The 16,912-nt window shown below is 42.1% G+C and overlaps 1 protein-coding gene across 6 annotated transcripts in view; it reads right to left on the bottom strand.

Moving 5' to 3' along the window:
- Positions 1–16,912, bottom strand: part of aopep (aminopeptidase O (putative)) — a 218,363-nt gene that overhangs the window by 106,283 nt on the left and 95,168 nt on the right. For all 6 annotated transcript variants that reach the window (XM_073071267.1, XM_073071275.1, XM_073071285.1 and 3 more), the window contains exons 8-11: positions 14,310–14,412; positions 12,575–12,682; positions 12,113–12,156; positions 7,437–7,497 (exon numbers count right to left, since the gene is read on the bottom strand). In XM_073071267.1, the coding sequence (XP_072927368.1) occupies positions 7,437–7,497; positions 12,113–12,156; positions 12,575–12,682; positions 14,310–14,412 (316 nt within the window). The remainder of the gene's footprint in view (positions 1–7,436; positions 7,498–12,112; positions 12,157–12,574; positions 12,683–14,309; positions 14,413–16,912) is intronic.

Genomic DNA, 16,912 nt, shown 5'->3' with positions numbered 1-16,912 from the left:
GTCTGCAAAATTTATGAGAACTTTGGATAAGTACATGGATGAGACCTGCATGGATGGCTCTGGTCCAGGTGTGGGTTGATGGGTCTAGGCAGAATAACAATTTGTCATAGATCAGATGGGTCAAAGGGCCCATTTCTCTGTTATAGTGCTCTATGACTCTAAATTGTCTCCACAGTTCTGCATTAGGTGTTGCAAGGACGTGGCTGGGGACGTGCAGGACACAGATGCGGAGCCAGAGTCGTGAGGCATTAGCACCGTTGCAAACGTGGAACAGGTATCAGGAGAGTCTTTACACAGAGACAAGGTTTACGTAGAGTATCCAGGAAACAATGCAGAGCTTAGAACTGACAGTCCTGAGGAAGCAGAAAACAAGGTTTACTCACACTAGAGTCGACCAACGAACTGGCAGCCCATTGCTGTGACTCCAAGGTTTTTATCCTGCATTCACTGATGGGAAGCAGGTGTGCTGTAATTAATGGAGCTGGGAACAATTGGGAACCAGCCAAGGGGATTAAGGCCCAATCAAGGAGATAATAGCAAGATGGGGGATTGCCAGATGGGGGCATGACAGTACACCCCTCATGCTCAATGGGAGCCTCCAGGCAATTCTCCAGGCTTGTCTGGATGGTCCTGATGGAAGTCCTGGATGAGGGAAGAGTCCAGGATGAAGGAGCGGGGAACACCGGAATGTTCCTCTGGGCCATATCCTTCCCAGTCTACCAGGTATTGGAGGCCTCTGCCCCGACGGTGCACATCCAGTAGTCGCCAGATGGTGCATGCCAAATGGTTGTCGATGATTCGGGCGGGTGGAGGGGTTTCGGTCGAAGGACACAAGGGACTGACGGAAACTGGTTTTAATTGGGAAACATGAAAAGTAGGGTGGATATGCATAGCCTTAGGTAGCTTAAGTCGGACTACTGTGGGGTTGATTTTGCCTTCGACTTTGAAAAGTCCCAGGAAGCGAGGGGCAAGTTTCTTAGGCGTGTTTTTGAGAGGTATGTCCTTGGACGAGAGCCACACTTTCTGCCCAGGTCGATACTCAGGTGCAGGAGTCTGATGGCAATCAACAATCCTCCGGTTGCAATCGGCTGACCAGAGCAGTGCCGTGTGTGTCCTCCCAAACCTTGCGGCACCGATCGATATGGGCCTGAACAGACGGTATTTCAATCTCTTCTTGAAGAGGAAACAGCGGGGGTCAGTACCCAAGACAGCATTCAAAGGGAGATCGTCTGGTGGCAGTACTAACCAGAGAGTTGTGGGCATACTGTACCCATGTGAGGTGGTCACCCCAGGTAGACAGGTTGTTGATTGTTTTGCAATGTAGCGCCGCCTCCAAATCCTGGTTGACCCGTTCTGTTTGCCCATTCTTCTGAGGATGGAAGCCAGATGACAGGCTAACATAGGCACCCAGGGCTTGGCAGAAGGACCTCCATACCTGCGAAACGAATTGTGGACCCCGATCAGAGATGATATCCACAGGAATTCTGTGGAGGCGGACGACGTGGCGGATGGGAAGGTCTGCAGTCTCTTGTGCCAAAGGGAGTTTAGGGACGGCTACAAAGTGCACTGTCTTGGAGAACCAGTCTACCATGGTGAGTACGGTGGTATTTCCGTGTGAAGGGGGTAAGCCAGTGACGAAACCTAAGGCGATGTGCGATCAAGGATGACCAGGGACAGGTAGGGGACGAAGTAATCCAGCAGGTGGCCGGTGGGGGGCTTTTCCACAGGCACAGTCGGAACATGCAGAGACATAGGAACAGGTATCCACCTCCAGAGGCGGCCACCAAAAGTGTCTTTTCAGGAGAGACAGTGTCCGATCACTCCCAGGGTGGCAGGCGAACCGAGATGTGTGCCCCCACTGGAGAACCTGAGACCTGACGGAATCGGGGACAAAAAGGCGATGGGCGGGACCATTGCTGGGGTCAGGGTCATCCCGTTGGGCCTCTTTTACTATGGACTCAATCTCCCAAGTGAGGGCTGCCACCACACAGGATGGTGGGAGGATGGTCTCTGGGCTGGAAGTGTCCTCCTTGGAATTGTATTGGTGGGAGAATGCATCAGGTTTCCCGTTCTTGGACCCCGGCCGGTAGGTGAGAGAACACCTGAACCGGCCAAGGAATAATGCTCAACGGGCTTGGCGGGAATTCAAACATTTGGCAGTCTGGATATATCCCAGGTTCTTATGATCAGTCCAAACAATAAACCGTTTTTCCGCCCCTTCCAGCCAGTGCCTCCATTCCTCCAACACTAGCTTGACCGCCAGTAGCTCCCGGTTCCCCACGTCGTAATTCCATTCGGTGGGGGACAGCCGGCAAGAAAAGAAGGCACAGGGATGAAGCTTCTCATCCATACTTAATCATTGGGACAGAACTGCTCCCACCCCAGACTCAGCGGTGTCAATCTCTACAATGAACTGGTGGGAGGAGGCAAGTCGGGTAAGGGGCGCTGCCAGCTGACTGTAATCCCTGATAAATCAGCGATAAATGTTTGCAAACCCCCAAAAACCGCTAAAGTTGCTTGCAGGTTGTGGATCTGGGCAATTCTTCCACCACCCGGATCTTCTCGGGGGTCTGCCCTCACTTGCCCGCTCTTGATGATGTAGCCCAGGAAGCTGACTGAAGGGACGTGGAAATCTCACTTCTCCGCCTTCACAAATAACTTGTTCTCCCATAGTCTCTGTAGGACTTGACGGACATGCTGAATGTGTTTCTGGAGGCTGCTGGAGAATATCAAGATGTCATCTAGGTAAACGAACACAAAGCGGTTAATAAAGTCCCTCAGCACATCATTGATTAGGGCTTGAAAAATGGCGGGGGCATTGGTGAGGCCAAACGGCATGACCAAGTATTCAAAGTGGCCCAAAGGTTTGTTAAAGACCGTCTTCCACTCGTCACCCTCCCTTATCCTGACTAGATTGTAGGCGCTACGAAGGTCCAACTTCCAGAAGATGGTGGCTCCATGAAGTGGTTCAAATGCCAAGTTAATGAGGGGCAGTGGGTATTTATTTTTAACGGTTATGTTGTTGAGGCCTCAGTAATCAATACAGGGGTGAGCGACCCGTCCTTCTTCTCTACAAAGAAGAAACCGGCATGCACCAGGGAGGATGAGGGTGGAATAATGCCCACTGCGAGGGACTCACTAATGTATTTCTCCATGGCCTCTTTCTCAGGTCGGGCCAAGTTATAGAGGTGACTGGTGGGTAACGAGGCCCCGGGGAGAAGGTCGATAGCACAGTCATACGGTTGGTGCAGAGGCAAGGAAAGAGCCCATTATTTGCTCAATACCTGTCCCAGGTCATTGTATTCTGTGGAAACTCTGGATAAGTCGAGGGGTTCCAAGTCAGGCAAGGTCACGGTAGCCTCCCTAAGGGATGGAGCCGACTGCAGACAGGTGGTGTAACAAAATGGGTTCCAGCTGGCTATCCTCCCAGTAGACCAGTCGATGTGGGGGGCTGTTGTGGTTCAACCAGGGGTATCCTAGAACTACTGGGGCTTGAGGAGAATGGATGCGATTAAATCGTACCTTCTCTCAATGGTTTCCAGACAGAATCAAGGTCGGGGGTGGCGTACAGTGGGTGACCTGAGCCAGAAGTTTTCTGTCCAGCACCCGGGTCTCCAGTGGGGTACCTAACGGTTACTATTCTGGCTGGCCCGGGATTATGTCCTCGTCCAGCAGATTTCACTCGGCACCAGAATCCACCAAGGCGGATAGGGACAGGGACTGTTGTTGATAGGTCACGGTAGCCGGGATCTGCATCCAGATTTGGGGAGCTGAAGGGAGTGTTGTCTGACTCACCAGAACAGTAGGAGCAGGAGCTCTGCGAGGAACAGAAGGGAGAGAGAGGTTAGGGCTGGTTGAAGATGGTAAGGTGGGCCATGGAATGACCCGAGGAGCGGGTTAACTGGTCTTTTCTCTCAGACGCTCTTGAAGTCGATTATCTAGCCTAGTGGCTAGAGAGACCAGAGTCCAGGCTGTCCGTGTCATCCCTTGCCGCTAATTCATCTTTTATCTTGTCAGAGAGACCCTGTTGAAACACTTCCCGTAGTGCCTCATCATTCCATCCAGAGTCAGCTGCTAATGTTCGGAGCTCTTTACTACGCTTTGCGAGCCTTGACAGAGAGTCAGTTGGCACCTAGTGGCGTCCTTACTGTGAATGCGCTTTTCAAAAACCTTCCTCATTTCGGAGACGAAGGTGGAGAAGGAGGAACAGACCTCTGGCCTGTTGTCCCAGATCATGGTGGCCCATGCTAAGGCATCCCCTCGTAACAGCCCCATGATGTACGCAGTTTTTGATCTGTCTGAGCTGTACATACGTGGCTGTTGCACAAAAACCAGACAGCATTGTAGTAAGCAAGCCTGGCATTTCCCTAGGTCCCCAGCGTAGGGTTCCGTTCAGGTACGTACAGCCCTCGAGGTGATTGTGTTGCTGACCCAAGGAGCGGAGCCATTCCAGGCTGTGTGGTTTGGTCAGACTAGGTTTGTGGAAGAAACGGAGTAAGGGGAGCAGATACCCAGTCAACCTGCTCACTGACCTTCTTTACATCCTCGGACAGGACACGAAGGTTTTTCATGATTTCTCCGAGCTGTTGATCATGTAAGCCCAGTAGGGAGCCCTGGTTGATGAGGGCCTGTTGCACGGGGTCCATGTTCACTGGGTTCATTCTTGGCCAGTTCGTTTTGTTTCAAGGACTTGACTGGGGACGAACCCAAGTGCAGGATACAGGCCCGGAGACAGAGTCGTGAGGCGTTAGCACCATCGCAAACATGGAACAGGTATCCGGGACAGTCTTTACACAGAGACAAGGTTTACGTAGAGTATCCAGGAAATGATGCGGAACTTAGAACTGACAGTCCTAAGGAATCAGGAAACAAGGTTTACTCACACTAGAGTTGAACAATGAACTGGCAGCCCATTGCTGTGACTCCAGGGTTCTTATCCTGCATTCACTGATGGAAAGCAGGAGTGCTGTAATTAATGGAGCTGGGAAAAATTGGGAATCAGACAAGGGGATTAAGGCCCAATCAAGGAGATGATAGCAAGATTGGGGGTTGCCAGATGGGATCATGACATTAGGGTATGTGGCATACTCTGAAACACAATATATGTTTTGGAAGAATGATGCTCTCATACCTTCATCGTTCCTGTCTTTAAGCTGCCAGAGATAACAGGATTGTCGGTAGCCTTGGTGAATTAATTTAATGCATCTTGCAAGTTATACATGGTGCTACTATAAAGTAGAGGAGGGAGTGTCTATTGGTATTATCCATTGCCCAGACATCAGTAATTTATAATTTAAGGTCTTGGTGGGATCATATTCAGAGAACTGTGCACAATATTGGAATGAGGATTTTTTAAAATTTACAATTGATTCACCACTGTTCGCTGCTCCAAATGAGGGAATTGATCAGTTCATCTCACAAGGTCCACTAGAGCAAACAGACAAATGTCGGACCCAGGACTAGGTGGGCAGGCAATAAGCCCCAAGAGTGGCCAAGGGTGTGGTCACAGAGTTTGAAAAAGCCCCAAGTGGCGAAGGGTGTGGTCACAGATCTTGAAAAAGGATGAAATCATCTTAGTACCAAGAATAGTTAAAAGATCAGATTGGTTATTGAAACACTGCTCAGGTATCATTCTGAATTGTAAGAGTACTCAATATTCACTAACTTTTATAGTAAATGAAAGGAACCAACCACATGACTGAAATTACCTCAACACTTAATCCTTACTGGTTTCAGATTCTGTTCAAACACATTAAAACGTACATTAATTTTTGAGGCTAAAACAAATTTAACTTTCTATAATCTGGTGTTAGTGTTAGTAAAGTGCAGTAGTTTAGAGAGTAGGAGCGGTCCAATTGGGTACTAAGTTCAAGCCAGTATTTATGGTCTGAAAGGGTCTGCATCCACACTGATTAACATTTCCTATCTACCCTGTATTCCAGTTATTCCTTTCTCCATCATGAGTGCATCACACTTACCATTAAATTTGTTGGTGCTTTCTACTTCAACTTGTGGAAGCAAGTTCTATATTCTTCTTAAGTTAGAAGATTTCTCTTAAGTTTTTATGTAAGATTTTGGTGGTTATCTTTTGTTAATACTGTCCTGTTTTGCATTTTTCAACAAGTAAAAATTATTTCTCTATGTCAATCCTATTGAGTCCTCTCTAAATTTTTTCTTCCAAAGAAAAGAGCACCTGCCTCCTTAACCTTTCTGATTGACTACGACCATTCAGCCCTGGTACAGAAAAGAATATTACAATGTCACTTCCTTCAGTGCTTCAATATTCTTTTTTCCAGTCGAACATAACATAAAGTTAAAAATTAGATTTATTTGTCACATGGACTTTGAAACATTGAAACACAACAGTGATATGCATCATTTTGCAACAACGACCAACACGAGAATGTGCTGGGGGCAGTTCGCAAGCATGGCCATGCCTCCAACACAGCAGGCTCATGGTTTACTAATCCTAATCCATATGTCTTTGAAGTGTGTGCAGAAATGGGAGCTCCGAGAGAAAACCCATGTGGTCATAGGGAGCACGTTAAAAACTCCATACAGACAGCAGCAAAATTGAAACTGGGTTGCTGGCACTGTAATAGTGGTACACTGACTACTAATCTACTCTGCCAGTAGCATTGATGTAACACTGCTCTTTTGCTTTTCTATTGTTACTTACTAATTTTTCTGAGGTATAAATCTTTCTTATAAAGGTGTTATTAAATCCTAAAAGAGTTAGTGTGCTGAATTTCAATTTGTATTTAATAGAATTTTAATTTTACATTAAACCTTTTTCAAGTAATTTTTCAATCAAGTGACAGGCATTCAGTCTCTGAAAAACTCCCACACATGCAAAACAGAGTAGGTGTAAGTATAGGCTACATGAATCCAAACACAAGCAATTTAGATACTGCTCATTGAAAAGCATAAAGAAACTGCAGATACTAGAGACCTGCAATATATACAGAAAATAGTGGAAATATTCTGATCATGAAACTTTCTGCAGAAAGAGGAAAATGGGTCTGTTTCCCAGGATCGAAATTATATATACATCTATGTGCGTACATTGAGGGTGAGAGGGGGAAAGTTCAAAAGGGATGTGCAGAGCAAGTTTTTTTTTTACAGAGAGTGGTGGGTGCATGAGATGTACTGCCAGGGACAGCAGTGAAGGCAAATCCAGCAGAGGCATTCAAGAGCACTTAGATAGATATATGACTGTGCAAACAATCGAGAATAAAGACATTGTATAGACAGAAGGAATTAACTTAGCTCTATCTTTAATTATTAGTTTACTTTAGCACAACATTGTGGGCAAAAGGGCACATTTGTATGCTGTATTGTTCAATGTTCAGGTGCTGTCTGATCCACTGAGTATTTCCAACAATTTCTGTTTTTATTTTTAAAAACTGCTAATGCAAGTAGGTACAAAAATTTACCTTTGGCAATCCTGCTACATCCAACCAGACTCGATAGATAGTTTCTGTAGACAGCCCCTGACTATAGTGAATAAAGCAAAGAGAGAAACTTCAATTTAATATTAAACTTTCCAAATGAATAATAAATTGGAGCAGAAACTCCTAAGATGCATAGCAAAAACCTTGATGATCAATGTAGGTCCATGCCAATGATACATTGCTGGATTTAATTCTGTGGAATGAAACATGCCAAGTGTATATAATCGGGCATGGTCCTCATGAAGAGTCAACTCCAAGAAAAACAGAGCAGCAGCACCAGCCATTCTACATGGCCTACTTTAACCTTTGACTCCATCAACCTGAAGGACTGATGAGTAACTTCTTCAAAACATGCAATTACACCGGAGAAGGTTCAGAGATTCACCAGGATGTTGCATGAACGGAAGTCCATCAATTATGAGAGACTGGAAAGGCTGAGTCTGTAACATCTAGAGCATTGGTGGTTAAGAGGGGCCATAACTGAGGTATATAAAATTATGAGTACAGGAAGGGAATTCTACTATATCAGAGGACTCCCCATATCAGAGGAGATAAAGCCAGATTTAAGTAAGGAGTAAGAAATATAGAAGGAATCCAAGGGGAAGCTTAGCAGCAAGTAACTGGAACACACTACCTGAGAGAATGGTGGAAGCAGAGTGGCTGATGGCATTCATGTAATGTCCAGACAAACACCTTGGTATGGAAGATTATGGGGTAAATGCTGAAAGATTACATGAATTGGGCTTTGCAGATCTGGTGGGCCAAAATGGCCTGTTTTCATGCATATGACTCCATGGCTCAAAATATTGTCTCTCTCCATACTTGCATCCTAACCTGATATTGAACAAGGGGCCTACAATACAACCAGTCTCTTACTTCCTTAAAAATTTGTGAAGGTTCAGCATGCCATCTAAAATTTTGATAAACCTCTATACATGTACAGTGGAAAGCATCCAGACTGATTGCATTGTGGCCTGTTACGGAAACTCCAATGCCCTTGAAAGGAAAAACATTAAAAAAAAGTAGAGGATGCAGTCCAATCCCTCACAGGTGAAGCTCTCCCCACGATTGAGCACATCTACAAGGGGCACTGTCACAGGAAATCAGCATCTATCATCAAGACCCCCACCATCCAGTCCATGCTCTCTCCTTGCTTCTGCCGTCAGATACAGGAGCCTCAGCTCCCACACCACCAGATTCAGGAACAGTTATTACCCCTTAACCATCAGGCTCTTGAACCAGTGGAGACAACTTTACTCATCGCAACGCTGAACTGATTCCACACACTATGGACTCACTTTCAAGGACACTACAACTCACATTCTCAGTATTTATTATTATTATTTTGTTTATCTTTTACTTTGTCTCAGCATAATTTGTTGTCTTATACACATTGGTTGTCTGTTTTTGTAGTGTGCAGTTTTTCATTGAATGTATTGTGTTTCCTTGTATATACCATGAATGCCTGCAATAAAATGAATCTCAGGGTGGTATATAGTGGCATATGTGCACAGAGATAATAAACTTACTTACAACTTTAAATCTCAGTGAAGAGCAATATTAAATGAGCCTGCACCTTTAGAGATACAACAGGGAAACAAGCCCTTCAGCCCACCAAATACCTGCCAACCATCAAGAACGCACTTACACTAATTCTATTGTCATGCAGGTGAGAAACTGCTAGAAAATTCGGCAGTCCTAATGAACAAGGAGGCAATTAAAAGAGAGAGAGGACTCTGACTTGGTTTTGATAACACTTTTAATAGTGACCTTGAGAGAGAGAGAGAGAGTACGGTGCCAGCTGAGACACAAGCTGGGAAGTCACCATGGTAACAGCTTAGAGCAGTTGAGCTAACGGACAGCTGGAATTTCAAATGGATTATAAAAAGTTGATGCTTTGGTCGGATAACGGCAGAGGAGACACGACACGGGAGAATTGCGGAAGCTACCCAAGAAACCACTGGTGGAGTTTAAGACCACCACGAGGGTGGAGGCCAAGGAACGATTAATTTTGACCCGTGATTACCAGTGTGGGTAAGAGCTTGCCTGTGGGGGTTTGCTGGTGGTGAACCCGTGCTGTAGGTTATTAGACCGTTCACTAGAAGGGGCTCTGACCACCTGTGTCTGTCTGGGAGTTCACACAAAGTGACTCTAAAGACTTCGGAAGCAAGAATAACTAAAGCTGCCAACATAAACATCAACTCAATTAACTCTCTCTCTCTCCATCAATTCAACTCGACGCAACACAAAGTGAACTGAACGGCTTAAACTTACCTGATACCGTAAGACTGATATCTACCTCCAGGACTATTATCTTTGTATCCACACACACACATTTACGCAGAGATAGATATATATATATAATAGTTTATAACCTGTATCGTATTATCCAGTTTTAATGATATTAGTTCGTAGTAGTAATAAATATAGCCTTAATTTATAGTAAACCAGACTCCAGGAGTGTTCCATTTCTGCTGGTCCTTTTCAACGTCACGAGATTTGTGACACTATCCATAATTATTCATTGCCCCCCACATTCCTCTCAACTCCCTCTCCTCTAGATTCTGCACCTCACCCACATACTAGAGGCAATTTATAGTGGCTAACTTAGCAATCAACCTGCATGTGTTTGGTAGGTGGGGAGAAGCCACAGCACCCAAAGGAAACTGATGCTGCTACAAGACAACAGTGCGAATTTCACAGGGAAATGGGTATAATACCATGACTCTTTTCCGGAGGGTATCAATGATAAAACTCGAGACGTACAGCTTATTCTTTCCATCGGCAGATGACACTAAATAAACAGCAAGGGGGAGGTTCAGCACACACTTCAGGAGGGCTCAATGGGACTGGCAATGAACACTAAGTAGATCAAATTTGAATCATTAAGATTGAGAAAAACGAGAATATTAACTAAACAATATAATGTTTCAAAAGAATGCAGGAAGATAAGCAGATGTACAAATTCAAGACTTTGAAGATGGAATAACAGACTTCAATGAACATAATTCACTTGATTTAGAAACAGTGAATGAAATGAAAGAGAGGTTAAATCTTTAGAAAGATCTAGTTAAGCCCAACCTACAACTGACTGACCAACACATTCAAGGAAGGATAACAATTTCTTAGAACGATTATAGAGGATTTTTTTTTCAAAATGGTACCATAGAGGAACTGGGTAAATTCTTCACGAGGGCAGAAGAGACCAAGTGAAGTTTTAGTGAGGCTCAAAAACTAAGAAGGGGTTTGACTGATTAAATAGAGAAAAATGGTTTGCAATTTCAGAAGCACTGATTACCAAGGGGGCTGATTTAAGACAATTTGTAGAAAACAGCAACATAATGTGGCAAATTGGATCAGCAAATTTGCTGATGATACAAAGATTGGAGGTGTAGTGGACAGTGAGAAAGGTTGTCAAAGCTTGCAGAGGGATTTGGACCAGTTGGAGGAATGGGCTGAAAAATGACAGATGGAGTTTAATGCGGACAAGTGTGAGGTATTGCACTTCGGAAGCTCAAACCAAGGTAGAACATACAAGGTAAATGGTAGGACACTGAGGAGTGCAGTAGAACAGAGGGATCTGGGAGTACAGATACATAATTCCCTAAAAGTGGCGTCACAGGTGGATAGGGTCATAAAGAGAGCTTTTGGTACATTGGCCTTTATAAATCAAAGTATTGAGTATAAGAGTTGGAACGTAATGGCAAGGTTGTATAAGACATTGGTGAGACCAAATTTGGAGTATTGTGTGCAGTTTTGGTCACCTAATTACAGGAAGGCTATTAATAATGTTGAAAGAGTGCAGAGAAGGTTTACAAGGATGTTGCCGGGACTTGAGAAACTGAGTTACAGAGAAAGGTTGAATAGGTTAGGACTTTATTCCCTGGAGCGTAGGAGAATGAGGGGTGATTTGATAGAGATGTATAAAATTATGATGGGTATAGATAGAGTGAATGCAAGCAGGCTTTTTCCACTGAGGCTAGGGGAGAAAAAAAACCAGAGGTCATGGGTTAAGGGTGAAGGGGGAAAAGTTTAAAGGCAACATGGGGGGGGGGGGCTTCTTCACACAGAGTGGTGGGAGTGTGGAATGAGCTGCCAGATGAAGTGGTGAATACGGGCTCACTTTTGACATTTAAGAAAAACTTGGACAGGTATATGGATGAGAGGGGTTTGGAGGGATATGGCCCAGGTGCAGGTCAGTGGGACTAGGCAGAAAAATGGTTTGGCACAGCCAAGAAGGGCCAAAAGGCCTGCTTCTGGGCTGTAATGTTCTATGGTTCTATGAGTACTAACCTTTACACAGAGCTGTTCTGATGTAGTTCTTCTCTGTTCCCTTTTAAAGTTATTACTGAATCAGTAAAAGCTTTCAAAAGGAGTTGAAATAAAGGGGGAAATGGATTTGGGCTCATGGGGAAGGGGAAGATAAATGGGGTAAAATGATGGACTAAATGGCCTCTTTTCTATTTCAACATTTTCTGATTTTATGAAAATTCTTTCTTTAATGGATAAACCCACGACATTACAAGGTGTACCAAATTACCTTATGGAGAGGGTTAATATGTTGCTCAGTAAACCACTAAAAAATTCCAAATTATCTTTTCAATGTCTGGACTAAATATCATGTTTAAATTGTGAAACAAAATATCTTTTGTACTTACCTTCCAAGTTCTGAAAAATTCTCCATAAACATGTGTAGAAAATCCTAATTTTGAAATAATAACAACTGTGACAAACAGGAATTAGAATTCAACAAATAATAGTTTTTAAAAAACTAGATTTTTAAAATTTACAGCTTGTTTTAGCACACTTAGATTTGTCCTCACTTGATCTTCATACTTAATGTACGCAGTGAATTAAAAATGCAGAACACTGGCTTCAGTGAAAGGAACATTAGACAAGATGCTCCATTTATAGTTTGTGGTTCAGCAGCACAGAGTTCTTAATTTTTATCACGGCATTGCTGGATACACTGGATATTTCCAGGCCATAGCTACTTTAGTTATTTTTTTTCTTAATTATAGAAGTTCTACAGTTTGTGTGCTTTGCAGGTTAAATGTTGCATATCTCACAATTACATCATTAAAATAACATAAACAAATAGTTCTTACAAAGTAACTCACCTGAGAAAGAATTAGTTGCCCATGAAACCTCTCCACAAATAACCCCAAAAAATTGAGAAAAGCCTTTTGTCCCACTTGGTTCTCAAGGTAATGGAGCAGAAAATAACCCTAAAAAATATTCACAATCAAAAAACAGGAAATTGTGACAGATGACTAACAAGGAATATAATTGGTGGTATAAAATAGCAGATTAAAAGTTGAGCATTTAAAATGCAGATAACATTTCAACATAGCCAGCATAATTACTCACCATTATTTTGATATATATCAGTTTCCCTTGTATAGTTCTACTTGAAGGACTTAATTACGCCTTCGGCAATTTGTTAAAAAAATAATCACTAATACCTACTCAACACCAGGGCTTTGATTAAACCTGACATCTTCACAAATACATTTACTTTTTCTCATAATATATTAAAAAACCTAAAATCTATGTCTCAATCCAACATGAAGAAAATGCAGTTTGTACAAATATTATTTGATGGAACAAAATCAAATTCAAAGGCCCAGCAGCTGCCATCAAACAAGATGCAATATTTATGTGAGAAACTAAAGCAATTAGTTCAACATGTGTGCTCATGCAAATACCTGTGCTTCAAAAGCTGAATTATTCAAATGGTTAAAAAATAATGAGTCAAATCATAGTTAATCTGGCTCTCTAACTGCATTCAGCCCTCTGCACTTTTCCTGTGACCACATTTACTTTTTATAGCCCTGCAGGTCATGTCCTCTAGATGGTCTGATGCTTTGGACTCTCCCAAGAGGCAAAGTAGTTAACTAACAGCATCTAGTTGTCAGGCAACACATCTTGAGGTTCCTACCAGGTAGTCTTTTGTAAGAGGCATTTAAAAACAACTCATATACTACTTTTCAAACACAAGGTAATTCAAAGTGCTTTACATAGAACAAAATATACAAATCAAACATCAAATTTCAGATATCATAAGAGAATGAAATTGCACAAAATAGATTTAATAAATAAATGTTACAGTGCAGGAGATCCTAATTGAAAGCTACAGTGAAAAGATAAGTTTTAAGCCTTAATTTAAAAGAGCTTAAAGTTGGGGCAGACTTCAGATCCTCTGGAAGGTTATTCCAGATACGTAGAGCAAAGTAACTAAAAAAAAGATTTTAAAATATCTTAAAAGTGCTAGAAATAAATTTAAAATATTTTTTAAAAATTAATTCACTTCCAATTTACCTTTTTAGACAAGGTAGGTATCTCCATTAAAAAGGTTGGGAGTTGCTCAGCATACACCTCCATACTGCAAAACAACCTAAAACCTAATGCTGAATGATGGCCTATTTCTTTTGATGAAGCCAATTGGCCAGAAAGGAGGCAGCAACAATAATTCTGATTTAATCAAATGGAACAGTAGGCCATTTGAGATTTAAATTTTGTTCCACCACTCAGACTGGTAATGCTGATTGGCACCTCAATTCTGCATTCCTGCCTGTGTTCTGCTTTCACCGATACCCATACCAACAAAATTTCTCACTTTCAATTGATCCAATACGTAATGACTGAGTTCCACAATCCAATGGACTTTGTACAAAGTTAATTCACTTTACCCTCAGGTGAAGCTAGGAAAACCTTGGAAGTGATGTACCCCAATATTCATCCTTTCACCTCCATTGAGAGAATGATCACTCACTGAATTACAGCAAGTTGCCACAAAATATGTCCAAGTTAACTTTATAATTGTACTATATATACTTAAAAGGAAGCTCTTGCCTTTAAGTAATGAACTTGCATAAAGACTTTTCCTGGATTTCGACCATGTTTGATGATTGTTGCACCAGTACTGTTCACTTCTCCTGTGTTCTCCTTGTTAGGCCTGTATAATTAAAATCTCATAAAAATTAAATTGCCTGAAGTATTATAGTTAGCTACAAATTTCTGTCAAAAGTCTACAAGCTGGCAGAAAACTGGTTGTGATTCTAGGAGTCTCAATCATACGGTGGCACAGAGGCACAGCAGTTAACGGTGCTCCCACACAGCTCCAATAACCAAGTTCATTCCCAACCTCAGGCGCTGTCTGTAAGGAACTTGCACATTTTCCCTGTGACAAGGTGGGTTGCCTTTGGGGTGAAGTTTTATCAAAAAAACCTCTTGCCAGGTTAACTGGTGAGTAGTGGAAAAATCAGGGGATATTGATGGGCATGTAAGAGAAAATAAGTGGGAGAATTGCAGTGAGAGTCATAATGCAAGAGGAGTCCATGAACCCTGACATTCTTGCGATAATTCTTTCCAAGTTTTGTGCCAATACAAAGATTGAAACGGCACCCCACAAAACTGTATTTCTAATAAACACATACAAAAAAGGCAGTGCAGATACTGAACCGGAGAAAGAGTCACAGATTTTATCTAAAAGCCTAATGAATGGTTCTTTATCAAATGGCATTTGGAAGTCCATAAGCACATTAACTGCTCTGTATTTATCTACCTCATTTAGATAATCAAAAAATGCTCAAATAAAGTCAGGCAAGCAAAACTTACAGAAATAAATTGGTGCTGTATTTCCTCTACTAGACCATATTAGTTCAAGCAATTATCAATTCCTTTGTGGATTATTGTTTCTAAAAGTTGCCTACCACCAATATTAAACTACTGTCTGTGTTTTAAACAAGGTATAAATTTTTAAAAATCACAACTACCTCATTGATGGATAATCACAAGATTATATCAAATATCCCAGTAATTCCTATCCTTTTCTCTTCCCCAGCAAGGATATAAAATAGATACATTACTCCCCTTTTGGTTCCTTGGAAATGTAGTTATTCTAATTGGGTTCTTTACAGTACCCAATTAACATATAAGCATATCTTGGGATGTGGGAAGAAACTGGGACATCCAAAATAAACTCACGCAGTAATGGAATGTGGTGTGCATTTAATATTTCAGTGTATTAGAGTAATATTGTAAATATATTGTTTAATTAAGCATTCTTTTTTGTTTAAATAATTCATTACAGGTTATATGTAAAAATAAGTGAACTGCATACATCATCAGACCATGTGATAAGTGTGCAACTCGCTTAAAGTAAAGAACGAAGTTAGACTTGCATCTCCCAGCTCTCTTGCTTTCATTTAAATTAGTTTAATGTTTTTAAGTCATAAAATATATGAATGGTGACGAAGTACTTTTAAAACAAACCCGAGACAGCTAACAACCTGTTAGAAGCGCAGCAATGAATTTAATTGACTTTATTATTTACATCCTTCATATACATGAGGAGTAAAAATCTTTACGTTACATCTCAGTCTAAATGTGCAATGTGCAATTTATAGTAATTTATAATAACCAGTATGTACAACAGAACATTCAATATAACAGAAACACGAGGGGTGATTGATAAGTTCGTGGCCTAAGGAATTAGGAGTCAATTTTAGAAAACCTAGCGTATTTATTTTTCAACATAGTCCCCTCCTACATTTACACACTTAGTCCAGTGGTTGTGGAGCATACGGATCTTGGGCATCCAGAAAATGTCCACAGATAGGAGATTGATAAGTTTGTGGCCTAAGGGAGAAGGAGATAAGTTACACAGCTCTTGTTACATGCACATGCAGTTCAACTGTTTATCAGTGATTATGCAAAAAGTCTTAAGTTAATAACTCATCTCACCTTAGGCCACAAACTTATCAATCACCCCTGATGAGTTATCAACTGATGAGTTATTAACTTCAAACCTTCTGCATAATCAGTCAAAGAGTTGAACTGCATGTGCATATAATGAGAGCTGTATAACTCATCTCCTTCTACCTCTGGCACAAACATCAATCACCCCTGCTGTAGACACTTTCTGGAGGTCCAAGATCCGTATACTCCATGACCGCTGGACTAAGTGTGTAAATGTAGGAGGGGACAATGTTGAAAAATAAATGTGCTAGGTTTTCTAAAATTGACTCCTTCTACCGTAAGCTACAAACTTATCAATCACCCCTCATACAATTGTATCAGCATGAATTAATCAGTCTGATGGCCTGGTGGAAGAAGTCCTGGAGCCTGTTGGTCCTGGTTTCTATGCTGTGGTACCATTTCCTAAAAAGAAGCAGCTGGTACAGTTTGTGGTTGTGGTGAATCGGGTCCCAATGATCCTTCGGGCCTTTTTCCACACCTGTCTCTGTAAATGTCTTGAATGATGGGAAGTTCACATCTACAGATGCGCTGGGCTGTCCGCACCACTCTCTACAGAGTCCTGTGATTGAGGGAAGTACAGTTCCCATACCAGGCAGTGATGCAGCCAGTCAGGATGCTCTCAATTGTGGCCCTGTAGAAAGTTCTTAGGATTTGGGGGCCCATACCAAACTTCCTCAACCGTCTGAGGTGAAAGA

Source organism: Hemitrygon akajei, chromosome 2 (genome assembly GCF_048418815.1).
Source record: "Hemitrygon akajei chromosome 2, sHemAka1.3, whole genome shotgun sequence".
In the NCBI taxonomy this organism is placed as follows: domain Eukaryota; kingdom Metazoa; phylum Chordata; class Chondrichthyes; order Myliobatiformes; family Dasyatidae; genus Hemitrygon; species Hemitrygon akajei.
Note: the sequence above shows the minus strand (reverse complement) of the source record. Positions and strands in the feature narration are given on the sequence as shown.